This window comes from Zosterops lateralis (genome assembly GCF_965231275.1).
Source record: "Zosterops lateralis genome assembly, chromosome: 15".
Taxonomy (NCBI): domain Eukaryota; kingdom Metazoa; phylum Chordata; class Aves; order Passeriformes; family Zosteropidae; genus Zosterops; species Zosterops lateralis.
Window position 1 is genome coordinate 7905200 of NC_139775.1, and position 18354 is coordinate 7923553.

An 18354-nucleotide genomic window follows, 5' to 3' on the forward strand; every position below is an offset into this window, starting at 1 on the left:
ATTTTCTTTGTACTTACTTTATGCATCTTGCTTTTCCCCCTTAAACTGGGAATGGCATTAGTGCTGTGTTACTAGTGTGTCTCACAGCATCTGCTTGTCATTTTGTTTCCCTTTTCCTTGAATAACAGCCTTCGTGCCTCTCATAAATCCCCTGTCTCATTCTTGGTCTCAATTCCTTGTCCTTTCTTTCTGTATGCTTTTATTTCTCAACAGACCTCACCAATTCTCCTCATGCATCTCCACAGCCACTCACATATCCCTGCATGAAGCAAAATAACACTCCATCCTTGAGAACTACCCAAACCAACTTTCAGTTAAAGAAAGAAAATTGTTCAGTGTTAATTGTACTTTGGAAAAATCAAATTTCTGTGGATTTTTTGTTGGTGAGGAAAACAGTGAGATTACATCAGCATAAATGCCTGTGAAAAAATTGTAGTCACTAGGCATAAGGCAGAGCAACATCCAAAGCCAATGAACCATAGGGGTCTCAGCAGCTATTTATAGTATCCCCTACTTAAAATTTATGTAAGGATTTTCCCTGGGGCCTTCACAGTCCTCCAGTTTTCAACATCAAGCAAAATAATTATAGATTACTCTTACCCGATAACCTCTCCAGAAGGACTGAATTAGTATGCTTGCTTCTTCTTCTGATAGAAGCAGAGATAGAGGAATTGGTGGTCTAGGGCTTAAAAAGAAAAAAAATTTAAACAGACAGCCTATAAATGTAAAACACTTTTTTCCCTAATAGTCTATTTTATCAAAAAGAGAAATGTTCAGGAGCCTGAAAGACACAATTTCTTATTGCCCTGGAAAAAAATGCACAAAGAATATTTGTTGTATGAATATATTGTTATATACACTACAATAATTTCTTCTTAAAACAATAATATACAAATGGCACATCAAGCCATCTTTCTTATTCTTCTGCATGTATTTCAAACTCCCCCTATTATGGAAAGGTTTGAGGAGGCAGTGGGAGGTGGGCAAGGGAAGCAGTCTGCCATTTGTAAAGCAAGGAAGGTTTTAGTGTGTGTGCAACAAGGAAGAGACTTATGATGTAATTGTTTATTACACGAAATACACAGAATATAAACATATCTTAATGCATTCATTTACATTATGGTGTCACTTTAAATTAAAACATGCTGAAAAAAATTGATTATCATATCTGCATAGCTTGAATCCATGTTTAGAAATGTCTAAACAAGTTTTTAAAATGCTGAAATTTTACTTTTGATACCATATATATTTTCTTTTGGTGATATAAGAATGTAATACATTTGTGAACCAATTTCAGCCAAAATATATGGTAGTTTGAAAGCACATTTGGTGATTCTGTTGCTACCAATTTTAATTGGAATAAGCTAGTAATTAAATTCACCCATCACTAGCAAAATCTCTAGTGACTATATCAAACCTTGCTCCTGAAAAGCCATTTCCTATGGGGTGTTGATTTATTTCTCAGACACAATGACAAAAAAATCATCCATTGGAAAGGACAAAACAAAATTTGTTCCTATATTGTCTTTTCTAAGAAAAGTAATTTGCAGCCAGTGAACTACAGGGTAATAACACTGCAACTCATGAAAATACCAGTTCTAAAGAGAAGCCTTGGCACAGCATTAGAATGGCTGCCAAGAGCCACTCTCCCTGCATGGGGAACAGACTGAACACAGCCTTGACTTGGAAGAACACAACAGGATGAATTTGGATGCAGCACCCACCTACAGACACACAGAGCCCATGCAGGAACATGATCTACAGTATTTATATTATACAGACACAAAGCCCATCAGCAACAAGCTATTTATTCATGCAGTCTTAAATGTTCTGGCTAAAATGCTGCAATATCTTTCGGAAATTTATTTATGGCATATTACAGTCCAAGCTAGGAGGCCTGATAGCTTCCATTTTCCTTTCACTTAATTTCATTCATATTAGTCTCTGCCCTAGTAAGCTTCCTGTGCTCTCTGATGTCTTTCTCTTAGGGCTTGTCTTCACTGCAGGAGCATTTCAACTTGGAGCACAGCCTTACCTCTTATCTAATGCTACACTGACTCCACTGTTTTAGTCTGTGTACTCAGCTAAATTGGTCTCATCATCATGTCAGCTGGGTTTTGGCCTACATTTATTTTAATGTGAAGTAAAACCTTGGTCTGTTTGGAAAAGTCAAAATAAGGCAAAAATAAAAAGCAGTCTCTCCATTGAGCTAAACCGTCTTAGCTCTGTGAATATTAATGAGCATTTCTCCTGCTCAGGGGAAATCATAAGTGCTGGACAAGCAAGGCTTCCTGAGATAACAGTTTCTTATAATCAGACCTAAAAATCTGAAGTTGGACTGTGCTGGTTTCCCTGATAGACTTTCATCCTCTGTTCTATTTTAGATCTTTTTGAAAACCAAAACTTAGGGAAAATCACAGGAAGACCTACATATTTTACAGCAGCTATATCAAAGACACTGAGCTTTCTCTAAGAATAAGTACATCTCCAAAGAACAAGTTGAGATTTCTCCTAGGCTGCAAGGTCAACTCTAGCATTTCTTTGCTTTCATTTTCAAATTATAAAAATGTCTATCTTATAATCCAACACTAAAACTGAGAAAGCAATATAAAAAAATCAAGCAAGAATGGGATTTAATTTTTAGTACGACAGTCACTGGCAGATATCAATCCTTTCAATGGTACAGCTTTAAAGACCAGAAGTCATGCCAGGTCCGGCTTGGTCTAAGGGAATAAATGGAGAATACGCACAATTGTCTGCAGGTCAAATAAAAATAGAATCTGAGCAGAGGCAATCACCCCTCAGCAGTGAACGAGGGCAAGAGGAGTCTGTCATTTGTGGCAGAAGACAGCTGCATGCCTCCAAGATGCAAACTGACACTACAATGTACACTAACTACATTCTGCTTGTTTAGTCCTTGATTGTGCACAATCTTAAAAGCCCACATACAAAACAGTGATATCTATTTAGATATACATATATTGTTTAACGTAAGTTGCACCTGTAAAAGAGAATCAGAAAAATGATTTTTCTTAAGTATTTTATTTTACAAAATCTACATAAAGCAGACACTGATCAAAGTTAAATTCCAGAAAAACGTTTCTTGCTTTCGGAGCAAACCTGTACAGATCTCAATTCTGTGAGATATTCACTACTTGTATGACATTATGCAAGTGGAATTTCACACCCAGAAGGTACAAAACAACCTTGCATTAAATAAATGTACAAGGCATTGAAAAAGGTTCTTAATGAAGACAGGTATCTGATTTCTTCATGGACAGAAGATAGGATTCTCTATGAATTTTGAAAAAGAGAAGAAAAGAGTCACTCCATTATCTTTTCTCCAAAACAGACAAAATAATCTCTGGGGGTTCATAGTCACAGTGATGGGCACTGAAATCAGGCAGTATTTCCACACAGTAATGCCCAGAAACTCTGATTGTCTTCACATTCCCAATCTGTTTTACAAATAGGCCTGATCCCTTCCTTGGAAACAAAATACAATAAAACATTTAATCAAGAAAATTTTCAGTATATATAAGTCAGGGTTTAGTAATGGCTCTTCCTGTTCCAATCTGTTCCCTAACAGGAGCAGACAACCCTCACATTTAAGCAGCAGCCTCAGAGCCAGGTGCCTGCAGAGAGCAGCAGTGCCTGGGGCGTGTGATGTGCAGGTGAGACTGGAATCTCCAGGTGCAGTCACACAACTGCTTGGCTTTCTCTCTGCTTTTAGAAATCCCTTCTCTAGAAATATTGAAGCAACTCTAACACTTAGGATGAGGCCTCCTAAGTTTCAATACAACAGCCACAGCCACATTCACTTCACCTTTAGTCTGACTGTGATGGTTATTGTTCTTGAGTATTTAGATCATGTATGGACGCAGGCAATAACAGAGTCACTGAAAAATTCATAATGGGGGTAAATATAAGACAAGCAAGTAAATTACCCTGGTGATCTGCACAGCTCTTTAAAAAAGGATTCTGAGAAAGTCTTTGTTTTGAGAAATACTCGAAAAAAAAAAATCACATGCTGGTCTGAACAACCAAAAAAACTCTGTTGGAGATTTCTCAAAGTAGTTATCTTTCATATTTGCAGTATTTCTTAGAAGCTAGAAACACTACAGCAACAGCTGCCTTCTTTAGGTCTTTTTTACATGCCTATCCAGATCTCCAAAAGTGTGCAATAATGAAAAAGTATTGTTTTGATTCAAAATAAATGTCTCAAAAATCTCTGCTTGTAAGTACTACTAAGGTCATTTACCCAAAAAGCAGGAAAATGGTGGTTCATAAGCAATCAGACACTGAAGTACTGATTCATCTGACCTGGTATTTAAAATCAATTACATCTATTGATCAAATATTACACAGGCACTGCATGAGTCTCCCAGCTTTCCAGGGAAATATTCCCACAGACACTTGACAAAAACACCCTGGAACATTTTCACAGGTCAAACAGAGTGTGAACTGAGACCTTTCTTTATAACATTTTCAGTATTAATACAATTCCATAGTCAGAAAAAAATTCCTAATGACCTTAGTTTCCTTTTGCAGCAATCTAAATGCACTCGAATAAGATTATTAGTTTTGAGAAAGAAGAAACCTTACAATATACAAGAAAACATTTTAGTGCATTATGTGGAGAGTACATTTTTGAAGGACTGTAAATGTGGGAATAACCAAATTTAAACTTCTTAAAAGAGAAACTGCAACCAAGTAGACATCTTAAAGTGTGACTTCTGCTAACTAGAACTCTTTTGTCCAAATAAAAGTTCCTTTATACTGTCAACAGTGAATTGAATTAAAAAATATTATAAATACACTTGAGAGTGTTACCAAAGTGACCATAGTGATAATATGCATTCAACTGTTAAACACATACCAACTATTTATATACTTGCTTATCTATTTATAATGAAGAAAAGACAGGATAAAAAGACAAGACAGTGTGGAATTAACATAAGAAGTTGTTAAGTGGGGAGGCAGAGTCATGTAACCAACAGGAGACTGAGGCAGGACAAGTGATTTGTAACAAGAATGTCAGAGGAATTAGAGGAAGCACAGCAAGAAGTCTTTGTAATGAGAACATGCCAAAAAATAGAAGAGCAAGAATCTTTTGTCTTCAGTTCTATCTGAAAATCACAGTGGATTTCTTGCCTCAACACGCTCTCCTTGGGAGGACATGCCCATTTTAATTCCCCACCTCAGCTCTCCTGTGCTTGCATACTTGCTACATGTTTTGGAAGTCACAAAGCATTGCCTCAGCTTTCTCTCTCGTAGGACCAATATTTATGTAGTCTGTGAGAGTGTTTGTGGGCCTGGACTGAAGGAAACCAAACATGGACCTATTCCAAAGGCCACGCATGTCAACGGGAATGTTTCCATCTGTGTTTCTGTACTTTAGGTCAGACTTTGTATGCTGAAAACATGAAAAACTCCCCTTAGTGCTCGAACAGCAACATTAGGAAGATGTCACAAAGCACTAATACATTATCAGTCTTCTCATTGCCATTTTGACAATCTTTACATAAATTAAAGCATTTTTAAATGCATCAGATATTACAGCCATAAAACCTTCAACCCCATAAAGCACCACTACAAAATATAAATATTTTACACAGAAAATTTCTGCAGCCTTTTAACATACAGTTTTTTAATTAAAAAAGTCTCCTTTGTTAACTTGAATTCTGCCACAGCTGAATGGCAATTTTTACTTGGAAACACACAGATTAACATCCATGGAGATGTATTTGTTGTACTTTCTGTTATTACAATAAAATGTTATTTAAAGCTCAAATTATTAAAGAAAATTAACCAAGAAAATATAAGGCAAATCAAGCATAATCCAAACATGGCTGCTTTAGACACAAACCAATGAAATATGGCAGTGTGCAGAAAGCAGAGCCTGTAGGAACTAGGCATATTATGGAAAGAAAAAAAATCAGTCACCCATGCAAAATTACCCCTACTGGCCATCTGAGAGCTGACAATGAAGTCAACTGTAAAGGCAGCTGAGACCAGCAGACTTCACCCAATTAAAATATCTGGGGGAGGGAGGAAAAAATAATCAATGTGTATATATGTGTATACAGATATCTGGCAAAAAGCCACTACTCCAAATTTAGTAATCATTTATATCTTAGCTGCCCACTTCAGTAAAGCCATGATAAAGTTATTTTCCCTGTGCCTGTTTTGGTACACACAGATAGATTAAACCAGGAAATGTGTTCTTCTGAACTGGGTAGCAAGTAAATATCTCTAATAAAAAAGGAGGAAATGCAGATTTAAAAAAAAACTCATTAATTATTTTTTATCTGAACTTCAAAAGCCAGGAAATACTTATTCTTGTTCCTAACATAGCTGCATATACCATACATCACTCTCTCACTGGATGTAAGGTCAAGAGTTATGTTGAACAATGCTGTCATAATATTAAATTTCCATGACAGACTTCGATAATATCACTGTTTTTCAAACCAAGGGTATAGTGGTTTATGGGTTTCTTCATATTTCCTTCATTAATATGCTAAAGAAGGTTGGGAAATGATGCTGCCATGTTACTCAGACGATCTATGCCAAAAAAGTAAAATTTCAGAGGGATCGGAGCATAATCAGAGCTCACTGACTTTCCCTGGCCCGGATTTAGTACACAGAGCTTGGCTACTTGCAACTGAGCTTCAGTGCTGTTCAACCAGAAACACCACTGGAAAATGCTGACAAAAGGCAACTGTGGTGCTCATTAGCAAATTTATAGGATTACAAAACATCCACAGCTCTAATTTTATCTCCTTTACTCAGTTCTATCAGCAGCCTCGAATGGAGGAACAGGTACCTCAGTTTGTACCTCAGCAAGTGCCAGCAAACATGTGCTGGTTTTGTGTCCAAACTCCACTTTGCTGCCCTCTGAAAGGTGCAGCTGGTCCTTTCAGGCAACAGAAATGTCTGGCGTGTGATATGGAGATTTCCAGTCAGCACTGAAACTGCTCCTTCTATTGCTTTGGAAATCTGCTTGGGGAATTGAAGGTTCCCAAGAGATGTAATGTTTTGTCAGCGCTGCTGGTAACATACAGAACTCAGTGGAAGACAAGGTACCTATACTAAGATGTCACAGCAATTATTACACTAAAGCTGGCAACAAATCCCAATTTTACGAGCTCCTTCACCTACAATAACTAGGTTTTGAAGGTACAAATGCATTTTGCATTTAAAATTCTGAAAACTGATGCAGCATTTAGGTCTCCTTATTAGGGAAAAGTAGGCTGCAAGATCTCATTTAGGAACGCACTGCACAGAAAGTGAAGCTCATAAGACTGTGGCTTTGACTATTCTTTAAAAAAAAAAAAAAAAAAAAAAAAAAAAAAAAAAAAAAGAGAGCTTCAAAGGAGAAACTGGAGGCACTGGAGGAGAGCCAAAAAAGTCATATTCAAGTATGGAATATATTAAAAAAAAGCTGGATCTCTGATAGAACAAAAACAATATTCATCTGGGGTTTTTTTGTTTTGTTTTGTTTTGGTGGTTTTTGTCGGGGTTTTTTTTAAGCATTAAGACTGCTTGGCGCTGATAAACCCATCTAAATGGTTGGCATAAGGATGTTTCCCATCAAAATTTGACCAGCACTTTTCAGTACATTGTCTCATATATTCTTAATCCTGTTAAAAAAATGAAAACTCCTTTAAAAATAGAAATGACAATAAAAAGCATAGAATCAATTACATTTTAAGCGTGATAGCTGGAAGGATATAATAATAAACTATTTATGACATATCCAGGACATAATAATAAATTCTCTTATTTTTATTCTTATTTAATATTGCAGCCTTTCACTTTGCTCTAGTAATATTTACTTCAGAAGCAGCATTTTTAAAATCTGTAATTTTAGGATAAGCTCACTAAAAGTAGTTATTTCATAATAATTTTAATAATTATTATTTTAAAGGCCTACTTGTTTAGAAGATTGAAGATGAAGTGTATCAACTTAAGCGGGACTCTGACACTCCAGTGTCCTTGTGGAGCTGTCACTACGTTATTTAGGAGCACCACTACTAACAGAAGCTATGAGTCATTCAGGCTGTGATTCCACAGTGTATTTCTCTTGTTGGCAAAGCTGACTTAAGCAGTTCCTGCCATCACCTCTCTATCTTAGCAGCTCATTTGTTCTATTCACCTTGCCCTGAGCCCTTCATTTAAATCCTTTGTCTGTGCCAATACACGGGTTTGCCACTCTCCAAGGTGAAGCAGATTGGAGAAATTATGTTTTAAATAGCTGTACAAACCCTCCTCACACATTTTGGCAGAGATTCCTAACTCAGAGTAGGGCCCTGATCAGAATAATCAAGCACCCTACCAAACAGACAAGGTGCTATTAGGGTGAAGCAGGTTGGGGTGAAGAACAGGAGGGAGCAGAGAACGTTTTGTTCACCTTTACCTCCAAGAGAAGCGTTTGTAAAACTGTGATCTTGGAGATTTTATCTTTGGTACAAACATCCATCCTCACAAACGGCCTTGCTGGCCAAGGGCTTTTCTGTGTGCTTGAGAAATGGGTACAACAGCCAGGCTGGAGTTCATGCTCACTTTACAAAGCACTAAAGCACAGCCTTTACCGAGCATCTTGTTTGCAAGAGCTGCCTTTGACAGAATGAAACAGATGTGAGCCACCAGAGGCAGGTCTGAACAGCAGTGGCAGGACAGCACCATGGCTGAAGGTATCAGAGTTGAGGTAAAATGGGTCATTCTCCAAAGGGGTCTGGTACTGCAGAAATGTCCTGCACAACTCTGACCACATGAACACCTCTCAGGGAATCAAAGTTAACCCCTCTGACACAATTGCCAGCTTATCCACAAAGATCTTTGATAAGGAGCTTTCCTCTCACTCCTTTGGTGTCTCAAAGTTCCAAGTGTCACACGTCAAGAAATCAAAAAAGCTCATTTTGCACTTAGTGTAACAAAGTAAATATATCTACAAAGATATTAATATCTATGTTTTCACCAATTATCAATCCAGATTCCAGTTAAGTTTTTTAATTGAAAATTTTCTTTAAAACCTGACCTCTGTTAGTTTCTTATTCCCTCACTGTGGACTAAATCTTTGCTTTTCTCACACAGCAGCTATATTTTAAAGTAAATGCAGTCTCAAGGACAGCAGCATTTCTTTCAAGACTATTGTGCTGCCTGGTTCTACAAAAATAACAAGGAAGATATGATTGAGGCTGCCAAAAACAAATGCTTATTTCTCAAAGTCATAAATGTCTGCAGAAATGCATCCTGACACCAAGGATTGTTACAGGTATTTCCAAAGCAGCTGCTTACAGTTAGAGAAGAATTTCTTGACTATACTCTTGAAGATTTCCACAGGAGGAAGCAGCACAGAAAAGATTGCTTTACTCCTCAGTACAAACGTGTTCATAACAGTACCAGACTATTCAAATGTCCTGCATTCTACAATTAAAATGTTTAGGAATTCAAAAATAATTTATCTGTGAACAATTCTGGTACAAAATTCCTTGGAAGTAATACACTAGCCAGTTAGAAGTTATCACATAGTTCTTTGTTGCACACAGTAAAGGGCATTTTTGAGGGCACAGCTGCAACACATTGAGGCTCTATTATTTTTTTTGGATAGCAGGGGCAAAAGAATAAAAGGAGAAAAGATAATTCTGAGTACTGCAATAACTTACTGGTCCTTAATCCAGTCCTTAACAAAAGGAATGGAAAACAATTCTGTGAATGACTCATCTTTCCTCTTTGGATTGTTGCTAAAGAAAAAGGAAAACAACTCATATTAATTTAAATTTCAGCTATTCGATTTGCAAATTAGTGCCTTGGAATCACTGAACACACTTAGTAGCAAAAAACATTATTAACTTACTTGTATAACCACTCAGTTAGGAAATCAGAGGGAATAAACTTGGTTCTTCTTCTCTAAAGATAGAAAAGAGTTTCAAATTATTTATTATCTTTGGATTGATCATATGTTTAAGTTAAATTGACTGCTTTTATTAAATAAAACATACAGTACATTACTCTGTCTGCTCTTCATTGCTACTGCCAACACTCAGTGGCTCAGCCAAAATTTTAGAAATTTTGTGGAATGATTTCAAAACAAACTATGAGTGAGAAAATTCTACATGTATTATCTTGATATTTGCTGCAGCATATCTAGAACAAAGATCTCTAAATGGTGCTTTAAGTGGCAATATCATTGTAAAGAAATTAACAGAACTCATTCATACATGAAAATATGTTGTAAATTCCTTGCCATTTTGTTTAAAGTTCTATTATCACACTCAAAATACTTCATTTCTTCCAAAACACAGAAGGAACATTGATTGGATATTGTTTCCTCCTGCATGAAACCAGCTTGAAGACGTTGTGAATACACACAGGCAAGTACTGTATAGCTGCTCTGACCAAATCATCTGCTGGGTGATCCAGAAATGAAGGCACAACCAAAGGAAGGCTCTTGTCTGTCCACAGCCACAGAAACCATGGACATTCCAGAGAATCAGGTAAAAAGTTCAAAACCTGGAGCTTCACAGCAAAACATTTGTGCCCTTTGCTCCCAGTTCTCAATCTTAACCAACAAAGAGAATTTTGCAAAATGTTTTGCAGCAGGTTATCCTTAGGGACTTGTGCAGCCAGTACCACAGCCAGCCATTCAGAGCCTGAATTTTGATAAAGCCAGAATGGATTAGGAAATCCTTTTTTTTTTTTTTTTTTTTAAGGATTTTCTCTCCACATTCCACCTTGACAGATTGAATGTATAAATGAGTACAGGTGCTCATTCTGCTTATCACAAACCACAGTGACCATAATGTGGAGAATAGCACATGGAGCTGTGGTTAGAATAACAGAAGAGCTTGATGAGTGTCTTCAGAACCCCTCTGACATGAGCAGTGTTCTGGATGCACACAGTCAGAGTAAACCCTAAAAGACACTGAACCCCTGCAGCCCCGGGGCACCAAGTGCTTCATCACAACTGCAGCCATTGAGCTAAAAGCAAGCTGAGCTCCCATCACAACACTTACCCTGTCAAACAGGAGATTCAGCTGTAATAAATGCTTCTTAGGAAAACAATTCACACTGGCCAAATGCCTTTGTGAAACTGCTTAATGTCACAAAAGAGGCTGAAGTCTTGATTAAAATATAAGAAGTTAAGATACTACTACCACTTGCTAAGGAAAACACAATAAACATGTAACTGAAAATCTAATGCGTGAAAACTACTTTGTTCAATGCTTTATCCTCAGATGTGAACAGAGAGGCAGGAAAAAATGCTCTACATAGTATAATTCTTTCAGTTCATGGTATATGTCATAATTTGGGGGTCAGCCACAGGTGAAGTGGAAGAGGAGGAACATCGTGGGAGGTGCTGACTGCCCAAGGAAGGGCTCTATTCAGTGCCTGGCTGGGAAGAAAACACGGCTCCTCATGCAATTTTCACACTTATGCTAATACCAAATGCTGTTCCAAGAAGCCAAACACCTAAATTTCAAGAGACCTTTACTGCAGAGCTTTCTATGAGTCACTTCAGATGTTAAATGGACAAAACTCGACTTGCACAGAATCTGTAAGCAAGCTATTCTCAATCACAGTAGGAAAATGGGTCCCATTACTTAGGGAACTGTTTCAGAGAATAAATTCTACACTTTGACAACAAAATTCAATTTAATCTAGCAGTTGTAATTTAATCTGTTTTAAGTAAATTGCTTTTCTTTTGCAATGGGAAAAAATGATCAGACCAGGGTTGTCAAAACAGCCATAACTAAAGGAATCAAATTCATCTTGTTTTATCCTTGTTAGAGGCAGTGAACTTAGCAGAGAGGAATTCAATCAAGCTGAATATTTTTTTTTATTTTATTTTATTTGCCAGGAAACAGTTTATTTTGCTAGTGAATTAAATCATTAGTTGCACAGCAGTCAACATTTATAAAGGGAAAAAATTACATAAATTGACCTGCCTTTGACACATTCCTCCTATGCTGCATGAATCCGGATAAAAAACAGGAAATATCTGTACAATGTGCATTGTTAACCTGCAGATATATTTATAAACTATTTATATTCAGAATTCATTTTCCATTTTTCAGTTTAAATATGATGTGCTTGGTAATAATCATGAAAATATGCTGGTGATCAGAAGATGGCAAAGTCATTAGGAAACCTTCTTCCATTCTCTTTCGCTGATCTATCATAAATTTAAATACAATATATTCCATTATAGAGCCTGATACAGCTTCCTCCTTCTGTGATAGCTAACTAGAAAGGAAAGTCAGAGTTATTCTAATAAAAACATTTATACATTGTTCAGTTTAATGCTGAAAAACGAGTGCATTAGTCAGTTCTCATGAGAGAAAAGATTTAAGAAAATAGTCTTTCCCCTGTAGGCATTTGACAGCAGATGGGATAAAACACAGAAGAACTTATGGCAGAAAAAGAAAAATCAATGAAGGAATACACTGGGCAAACTAATAGTTTCTTTCATCTCTAATTTAAAAATTCAGCTTCTGCACTGTTCTCATATTTATGTCAGTTTGAAGTCTGCACATGAAACTATCAGCTGATGGTTTTTCCAGCCTTTAACTTTTCAGATTTTTTGTATGCATCACATAATGCAAGAGAGCTGATTTTAAATTAAATGTGTAAATTGTTATGCTTCTTTATCACCTTTTAAAAAACACCTTTCCTACACAAATCCCTGCTTCCAGCACAACCATTTCCCTTTCCTGACTTTCTCATGTGATTGCACAATTCCTCCTCTCCAGACATGGATGCACCTTCTCAGGTCTCTTCCTTGAATTCCCCTGTTGGCCCCAGGATCTGATCTTCCTTAACACAATTTCAATTGCTCAAAATCGAACTTATTTAACTATTTCTTCTCATTCATCTTAATTTCCTTTCAAAACATGAAAACCTTTAGTCCCTCTCACCGAAATCCCACTCTTCATTCTCTCTCACCATTACCCTCTCTCTTCTCCTGGGCTCATTCAACATTGATTGCAGTCACTTTGAGTATTCCTCCTTTCCTTCCAGTGCTTCTTCCATTTATCTTCCACTGGATTGTTCTGTACAACTGCCCTTTCCAGGCTTTAATGACTCATGTCTAGCCAGAATTCAAACCCAATATTCTTTTCTCATCCTTCATTATTTCAGTTAGTTTAATCACAATTAATCTTCTTCATGTCCTGTTGTCTCATTATTTTCATGTATCTTTTGAATCTTTATTGTCCTCTTATTTTTGGAAGTTGTATTGTGTTTATCATAAATTCCTTTCTCCTTGTTCCTACTTTAGGTTTCTAAAGACTCTGCTTTTGATCCTAAAATTCAGTCCAAGTTATTTCATTAGCCATTTTAAATTATAGCAAGTTGGGGTTTTTTCCCTCCAAATCCATACAGAACAACATACTTCTTACCAAACCAAAGGACAACTAAAAACCACAAATTTATGTCAGATAAGGAAACAGAATGTTCAAGTACAAGCACCTGGACAGCAATGGAAAAGAACACAAATATTCAATTACATGGCAAGCATAAAGAGCTATTGTTTTCCTAGTTATTGTTCAAAAGGAGGAAGAAATGAGGTCACAGTGGAAAACTATCACCTGACATCAGTTTGCTTTCCTGAGCTTGGCTCCTCAGTAGCAGAGCATCATTTCACATAAGTGTGTTTTCTATAAGCTAAACTTATCTTTATCAAGATTTCATGCATAAGAAAATAATTGCTTTTAGTAGTTTTCTACAAAGCAGCACACAGACTCTTAAAATTCATTTTCAGCACACACACTTTCTAATACATATATATATACCACTGAAGATCTGCAAAATTCCTCAGATTAAAAATAGACAAAGTAACCTTAGATTTGTTCTGAGTTTGAAATGGAAATATTTCTAAGAATTTTTTATATTTTTAAAATATCTTTGTATTTAAGTTGTATTGCCTTCAGAAATAGCTAACATCTATCAAAGCCTGTATGTTAAACCACTTGTAGGATGTGCCTTTCTCCTAAAGGATACATGCTTAAAAAAAACACATGCTAGGCTGCAGTGATACAATGAGGAACGTATTTATGCAAACAATTATTTGTAAATCTGCATTTTTATAAGCTCATTCATGCTGGATACCCTGTCTTCCAGTTAAATGGAATTTACAGAGAAGAACAATAGAAAATTTATCTCTATTACAATGTCAGAACCAGCAAAAAATAATTGAGTCATGAAGTAAAATTCAAGTTCTGTACACCACCCTCAAATGAGTGAAATGTATTAATCTGAAAGGAAGCCTGTTTCTCTAAAACACAACACTATTTAGGATAGATACAATCATACTATTCAGGATAGATACAATCAGATATTTAAGGAGGATTTGGATGGAGCGAGAGATTGTCATGATGATCAAATTTGTATAGAATGTAATGTGTTCTGAATTACTGGAGAAAATAACATTTAAAACCAGATCCAAAGCAGCCCCTGATATGTTATATCATATTATTGTGGCTGGTTTTCTTGCAAAGACCGTATTTAAAAAAATACTGCCTGTCAAATAAAAGGCTGCAACTTCCTGCCAGTGATTTGAAATGAAAACTCCAAACTAACCTCAAAACACTTCTTCTTCTCTGCTTCCTGCAGAAGTGCAGCCAGCCCGGGTAAGACCACTGGGAAAATGTAAAACTCCAAATATTCTCGAGGAGAACCTGAGCAAAACAGGACAGCCTTCACTTACAGCTAAGCACTTGGATTTCACAAAAACACAGCCATGGGACACCAGAAAGTCAGTCCCAGTCATTTTGTCAATGCCACCACAGCTGGGACAAAGCAGATTCATTCCCTTCAGATACAGCCACTGGTCTGTCTTCACTTTTCATCCAACACAACACAAACTTTAAACTTCAAATTAAAGGTGCACCAACATTGCAAACTCAGTGTGCCTATGAGATGTCAGATTTAGTTTTAAGTGAATAAACTCAGACACCAGAAGCAGTTTAGTCACAGAAGTGAAAAGCTGTGAGAATTAATTTACCCTGACAGGAAGAAATTAGCCTGTGCTGAACTCAGTGCTGCTGCAGTTAGACCACTTCCATATCTCATGCCCTTTACAATCTGCATTATCAGAGCTAGTCATAAAACTGAATTTCTAGACAGAGGAAAAACCAAAGGTTATATTTTAGTGGTGCTGTGATTTCTTTGTCATAATTGCTTCACACTTGCCAGATCAGAGATTTTAACATGACTTCATGTATCCAACTATCGCAGAGGGCTGTCTGGGCTGGCACCTCTCTCCTTTCAGGAAGGATTCAGGTTTTGCTGTGATCAGCAAAGATTAAGTCATAGGAGTGTTCTCTTCTGGCAACACAGCTGAAACACTGACTTTACTCTCAGCTTTATTTGGGTCATATACTGCCAGAAAATACTCATAATGGAGAGGACACTATTTATATAAAAGCCAAGGGTAACACTACTTCTGACTTGCATAAGGAATTCCTAATGATCAAGAATTAGTGAAAGAGAAGACAAAATGAAGGGCTAAAATGCATAATAAAAACACATTGCTTCTTGGTAGATATATTATAAAGTCCTATATATTATATAGGAATTGATAAAAGCAGAAGAACAAAACTTCAGAGCTGTTTCCATTCTAAACTGTAATCAGATGAGCAAAGAGTATTTTGACAGCAGTTTTAAAATTCAATTGTCTACTTAGTCTATTGATCCTAGTTTCGCATTATTAAATCAGAGGTAGAAATGCCTGCCATTTCTGATTTAAGTGGCTAAATAAAAAGTCACTTATTCAGAAGAGCACAGAACTATCTTAGCTATTCAACGCTATTGGTTTGTATTGCACAATTTGATGTTTCTTCCATTGACCAAGTGGCCAAGCTGGCTCCCTGTTTTCAGACCAACAAACTAAAACAAATAAATTACAAACCCTTGCCATATGCAAGAAAAATAATCACAGCAGGGTTGAAGATAATATACTCCTACTTACATTTCATTGGATCAGGGGGTTCTCCAGGGGGAACTTCTCCAAGTATGGGAAGCACATATTGGACTACAGGGAGAGAAAAAAACTCTTCCATAGGAATTGGCTGCAATGTTTCTGCTTCCAAAGGTGCCTGTTCAAAATAAATGTATCCTCTCTAAATACCTCAACAGACCAGACAAAAATAAATAAATCAATTCAACAGAAAAAATTATAAGGTCAATTAAAAATAATGGAATAATAATTATAATTAAAATATTGTATTATTTATGTATTTTCTAAATACTTTACAATACATAAATGCACTTTAAAAACTTCCGTGGTTTCCAGCACAGTAAAATCATCCAAACCTAACAGAAGGTATATGACTCCTTTGGACAGAATAGGGTGAGATATCACAATTTTTAAAATATTTCATCCATTGTAAGAAATAGCAATTAATTGGAAATTAACACCGGTAGCATTTTCTGAATAAGTATTTTGCACTCAGAAGCTTAAATATCTCTTTCATATTGTTCAGAAGTACTGACATTCAGCTTTTAAAGAAAATAAACTTTTCTTGTTAGCATTACCCAAGTTGCTTTAAATACAAGCAATCATTTGGGAGATTACATTTGTTGGTTCAAAGAAGTTGTTTGAAAAATAATCATTTTGTTTTCATTTTATGAGTGAGTCTACCCTGTGGGTACCAAATTTTCACATTTAGCTGTTTAAAATATTTTAAATCCATCTCCATGCAGATCTTTTACTTGAACTGTACTCACTGATTCTTGTTTTGATTCAGGATCTTCTTTTGATTGAGGAACATCTGAAATTTCTGAAATTTGAGAGTTTTCTGTTTCACGCTCTAAAAGTTAAAAAATGTACATTTACCATGAGACCCTAAAAAATATTTATTTTCCGCCTAAACCAACATTATTTTAAAAGGTATTTATTTAGCTTGAAAGAACAGAAGTTAATGTGCAATAAATATTTGTTTAATGTGAAATTTAACATTTTAGAACAAGCAACAACTTTAGAGACTCTTGTCTTGCCTCTCTCAAGCTTTGAGTCAAGTGCAAGGTTCTCACTGACAAAAGAACCCTTTTTTGGGGAAAAAGGTTTTTAACCAAAATAATAACTCAAAATATTCCAACATAAATCAAATGCACATGCTTGCACAGAATTAACCATTGTTTTTACTAGTAGGCAAGACTGCTTTTCATAGTGGATTCCTCTGGAAGCAATTAAATCCCAGGGACATTGCTAAGTATTACTGTCTCCACTTAAAAAAAAAAAAAAAAATAAAAATAAAAAATAAAAAAAAAACCAACCCTACACAAACAAACAAAAAACCCAACAAACTAAAGGCAGTACATGACCCTCAAGGATGACTGAGTGACTCAGGATAAGAAAAATAAAGGGCCAAGACAATGAACTTGAATGAGAAAACCTACAGACTCCACAGCCCAGAGCACTCAGAGCCAAACCCAGCAGGTCCTGTTCCACCATTAGTTGGGTTTAATGGCATCACCAAGTCCGTGTGTGCTACAGGTGTCCTGAGCTGCAATAATCAACCTTACTCCGACTTCGGAAATGGGCATTTTAATGGAAAATGCCTACTTCGAGCATTATGAAGTACAGAATGAAGAAAACCCCATCGGGGAATTGCAGCGCTGCTCTCCCAGCTTTCCAATCCCAGCGTTCTCACTCAGACTTTGGGACAAGTCAAGGGGCTTTGCTGTTAAACGGTGCTCTGAGATGTTTTGTATTCATTTAACCATCGCACAGCGATGACACAGCGGCCTCTCTGCCCTCCCAGGGCAGTATCGAACTGGGCTCCAGGACAACCCCAGAGCACAGGGAGTCACAGCCAGGCCAACCCCGACACCCTCACACCGGGCTGGGCGCTGCACAAACACACACAGAGGCCGCGTCCGTCGGGAACTTGTGACAATAAAAGCAACACAACGCCCACGAGCAGAAAGTGTTGGTGGAGAAAGGGGCGGCTGTGGGCGCTGTGTGGGGCGAGCACATCCCCGCAACCCCGGCCCGCGGCGGCTCTGAGGGCAGGGCGGCGCTGAGGGCGGGCGGCGCTGAGGGCAGGGCGGCGCTGAGGGCAGGGCGGCGCTGAGGGCAGGGCGGCGCTGAGGGCAGGGCGGCGCTGAGGGCAGGGCGGCGCTGAGGGCAGGGCGGCGCTGAGGGCGGGCGGCGCTGAGGGCAAGGCGGGCCGGGAGCGGCGAGGGGCGGCCTGAAGGGCCCGAAGGGGCAGCGCGGGAACCCTGCCCGGGGGGCTCCGAGCGGAGCCGGGGCCGGGGTTCCCACCTGCAGCCTGTTTCCCCCGCCGCCTGCGCGCCGCCATGGCCGCGGTGGGCGCGTTGCCGCGGTGACGGCCCCGGGGCGGG

General features: G+C 37.7%; 1 protein-coding gene across 2 annotated transcripts in view; it reads right to left on the reverse strand.

Annotated features, from left to right (window-relative positions):
* The window catches only part of IQCK (IQ motif containing K), a 35990-nt gene extending 17652 nt beyond the window's left edge, over positions 1–18338 (reverse strand). The window contains exons 1-7 of one of the 2 annotated variants that reach the window (XM_083872367.1): positions 18275–18338; positions 16735–16817; positions 15977–16103; positions 14587–14684; positions 9863–9915; positions 9672–9749; positions 601–685 (exon numbers count right to left, since the gene is read on the reverse strand). In XM_083872367.1, the coding sequence (XP_083728493.1) occupies positions 601–685; positions 9672–9749; positions 9863–9915; positions 14587–14684; positions 15977–16103; positions 16735–16817; positions 18275–18311 (561 nt within the window). In that variant the 5' untranslated portion in view covers positions 18312–18338. The remainder of the gene's footprint in view (positions 1–600; positions 686–9671; positions 9750–9862; positions 9916–14586; positions 14685–15976; positions 16104–16734; positions 16818–18274) is intronic. The other variant, XM_083872368.1, reaches the window with a different exon arrangement.
* Between the last annotated feature and the right edge of the window lie 16 nt (positions 18339–18354).